The 3,219-nt window shown below is 34.6% G+C and overlaps 1 protein-coding gene across 4 annotated transcripts in view; it reads left to right on the top strand.

Annotated features, from left to right (window-relative positions):
* Nucleotides 1-3,219, top strand: part of acap2 (ArfGAP with coiled-coil, ankyrin repeat and PH domains 2) — a 76,611-nt gene that overhangs the window by 57,905 nt on the left and 15,487 nt on the right. For all 4 annotated transcript variants that reach the window (XM_015376661.1, XM_015376663.1, XM_015376664.1 and 1 more), the window contains one exon: nt 568-619. In XM_015376661.1, the coding sequence (XP_015232147.1) occupies nt 568-619 (52 nt within the window). The remainder of the gene's footprint in view (nt 1-567; nt 620-3,219) is intronic.

The following is a 3,219-nucleotide window of genomic DNA, read 5'->3' on the forward strand; positions in this document are numbered from 1 at the left end:
AACAGTCTGACTTCAATCTACATGAGCCTCTTTGAAGACAAAAGTTAAAGTCTTCAACTTTAAATTATTATAAATATGGTTGAAAGTGTTGCTTCAAAGGGCTCCTCAAACATCTGGAGTGAAGAAACTCAATTATTATCTGCTCCATTAATCCATAATTATGTCTTTAAAGGATTTGTTTTCTAATATTTAAAATAATCTGGCATCTATTTGACGAAACTGCATTTGTCCTTTCGGCATTACAATTTTCTTGTTTTTCTTGCCATAAAAAAAAAAGATCTAACAATAAATTCCTTAGCAGTCATTCTTTCCTCTTATAAAAGCATTTTAGACCGATTTTTAAGTTGCACAAAGTCCAGACAAAAACAAACATTTAACTCCTAAAGTTTCAGAAGTCTAAGCAAAATTATGTTGAACTCTAAATGCACTTTTGTGCCACTTGATGGATAAAGAAATGTATTTATTCTTCAGTTTTGTTTATCGAAATGCTGATGTGAACATTTTAATCAGCACCTCTGATAATTGTTTGTGACTGATTTTCTTCCTTAACATGTGATTTGCTTTCAGGCGCTGGTTCTCCATCCAAAACAATCAGCTAGTTTACCAGAAGAAATTTAAGGTATGTCAGCTGACTGTCCCTTCACTAACCACAGAAATATGCTTCTGTTTTGGTTCCAGCACAAATATCCTCCTGGGTATTTTTAGCTCACCGCTTTGAGGCAAATATTTGAAAGGGCTGTATTATTTGGAGTAAAGCATTACTGTATATTAGTGGTTAAATCTGTGATGCTCTAAATGACTACTGGTTCAGTAGAAGAAGATCCGTAACTGTGGTGGTTTATTTGACCCCACTAACATTTCTATGGTTCTGGATTTTTATTGCAATTTGAAAATACAAACAAAAAAGATAAACAAATTGATCTCATTAACTTTTTTAATGACATTTTGAGGAGGAAGAAGCTGTAGACCGTTTAAAGAACCACCATTTTTTTAAAGGAGTCATTTACCTGGAGCTGGAAGGCCTCACTGGAAAAATTCGAAATATAGATGAGTAATTTTTTCTTAAAATAAGTGCATTTGTTCTTGGATTGAAGACGTAAAAGAGACATTTTGCCAATGAAACAAGACGATTTACACTTAAAATAAGAAAACACAACTGCATTGTCTTATTTCAAGTGCATATTATCTAATTATATTATTTTAAGACTAAAAATACTAATTCCATTGGCATATCATCTCATTTACCTTCTCAAATTAAGGGTAAATACACTTAATTTAAGACATTTTTACTTATTTCTAGATCGTTTTTCCAGCCAAATCAGACCAGGTTGAAAACCTTTGCAGTTCACATAGCATACAGTTATTTTTAAAAAGCTTAGATGTAGTAACTCATGTTATAAAGCTTTGTCTGCAAAGGTTTGTTAAAGTCCCTCTAGCTCTGTGTTTGAATTCAATGACTTGTGGGCTTTGTTTTTGAGAGAGTGAAGAGATGTCAAGATTTCTTTAAAAAGCAATATTAGAAAGCTACAACTGTCTTCACATTGCAGAAACCCTGTGAAAGATGTTAAAACAAACGTTCTTTTTTAGAAGGGATTTAAATATTCTTTCAGAGTACATCTGCTGTTTAACAGTCACTAGATTTGATTTTAGAAAGTTTTGCTATAAACTAGGCTCTTCTATGCATAATCAGCAGGGACTCTAAAAACAAAGGTCTTAATATGAGTCTATGATATCACTAAAAATTAAAATCCAGCATACATTATTACTATGATGTTTGTTTTGACCTTACTGTGGTTTTAAAATGGCTTTAAATCACTTGGAGGGTATTTTTTCTGTTCTGCCTCCTAGATTCTAAAACTTAAAAAGAATTTGCAATACGCATTAAAATCCACTTAAGCTGCATCTTTCAAAAGTTTATCTATCTTTATTCTTCATCCTTCACAGTTTAATTCATCTGTATAATGGGATTCACTCAGTGCATTAATGCACTGATATAAATGAAGGTTCTAGTTATGTTCTAAATGAAAACAAGACTGTATATACATCCCTCTCTAACAGCTGCTGTTGCAGACTGCAGTGATCATGAGTTTTGTGGTTTCCATTGTGGAGTCCAAATTCAGGCTGTTTACATAGATGATATTTATTGATGTTGAGCAGATCTTCCTCCTACTACAGATAAAGAGTCCACAGTGTGATTTGAAGAGGTGAATTAGACCAGTATAGATTATTTGTTCGATTAAAGCCAAGTCCTGTATCTCCTGTTGGAAACATTTAACATGTTAGTTGATCTGTGTTGTTGAATATCTGTTGGATCAAGATGGGAAATAACGTTTGTGTAGCAAAAATCAAAAGCTTTGGTTTTAAACAATAAGACATAACTGAAGATTCTGTGATGTAGAGTGACTCCACACCTTTAGCCAACCCTAACTTCCTATTTTAGTTGCTCAGAGCCAATCAGAGGAGAGCTCTTTTTATTACTTTATGCAGCCGGTCAGAACATGAGATTGTTTCAGCTGTGAGAAATATACATAAAATCACCTTAATCATATTTATTTATAATTAAAACCTGTAAAGCTTTTTCTAAGCCAAATCCTTTCAAAATTAGAATCGGCTGATGCTGCTGTTTTTATTGTGGAACATAAAGGGTGAAAATAAGCTAAAATTACTGTTCTAAATTTGTATAAAAAAAAGAAAGAAATGCCCCAGACTCTACATGTGTTTATAAACCACATAAAGTTCCTATATGATTTACTTTAATGAAGAAATCTTTGCACTATGCTAGGCTAAGCTTATTAACTGTGATATTCAACATCTCTGTTTACAACACCACATATTATTTGAAGTTTTTATTATCCAAGAGGATCCTTTTTTTAACATTTTAATCAGTAAGGTATGGAGAAAGCCAGCTGCTCAGTGGGCAGTGGGTAGTGGGTAGCACTGCTGCCTCGCAGCAAGGTCCGTTCGATTTTTGGCCCGGGGTCTTTCTGCATGGAGTTTGCATGTTCTCCCTGTGCATGTGTGGGTTCTCTCCGGGTACTCGGGCTTCCTGCCAAAGCCCAAAAACATGACTGTTGGGTTCATTGGCTTCTCTAAATTCTCCTGAGGTGTGAGTGTTTGTGAATGGTTGTTTATCCTGTTAGATTCTGTGTTGCCCTGCGATGGACTGGTGACCTGTCCAGGGTGGACCCCGCCTCACCCCCATAGACAACTGGTGATAGG

Source organism: Cyprinodon variegatus, unplaced genomic scaffold (genome assembly GCF_000732505.1).
Source record: "Cyprinodon variegatus isolate N-32 unplaced genomic scaffold, C_variegatus-1.0 Scaffold138, whole genome shotgun sequence".
Taxonomy (NCBI): Eukaryota; Metazoa; Chordata; class Actinopteri; order Cyprinodontiformes; family Cyprinodontidae; genus Cyprinodon; species Cyprinodon variegatus.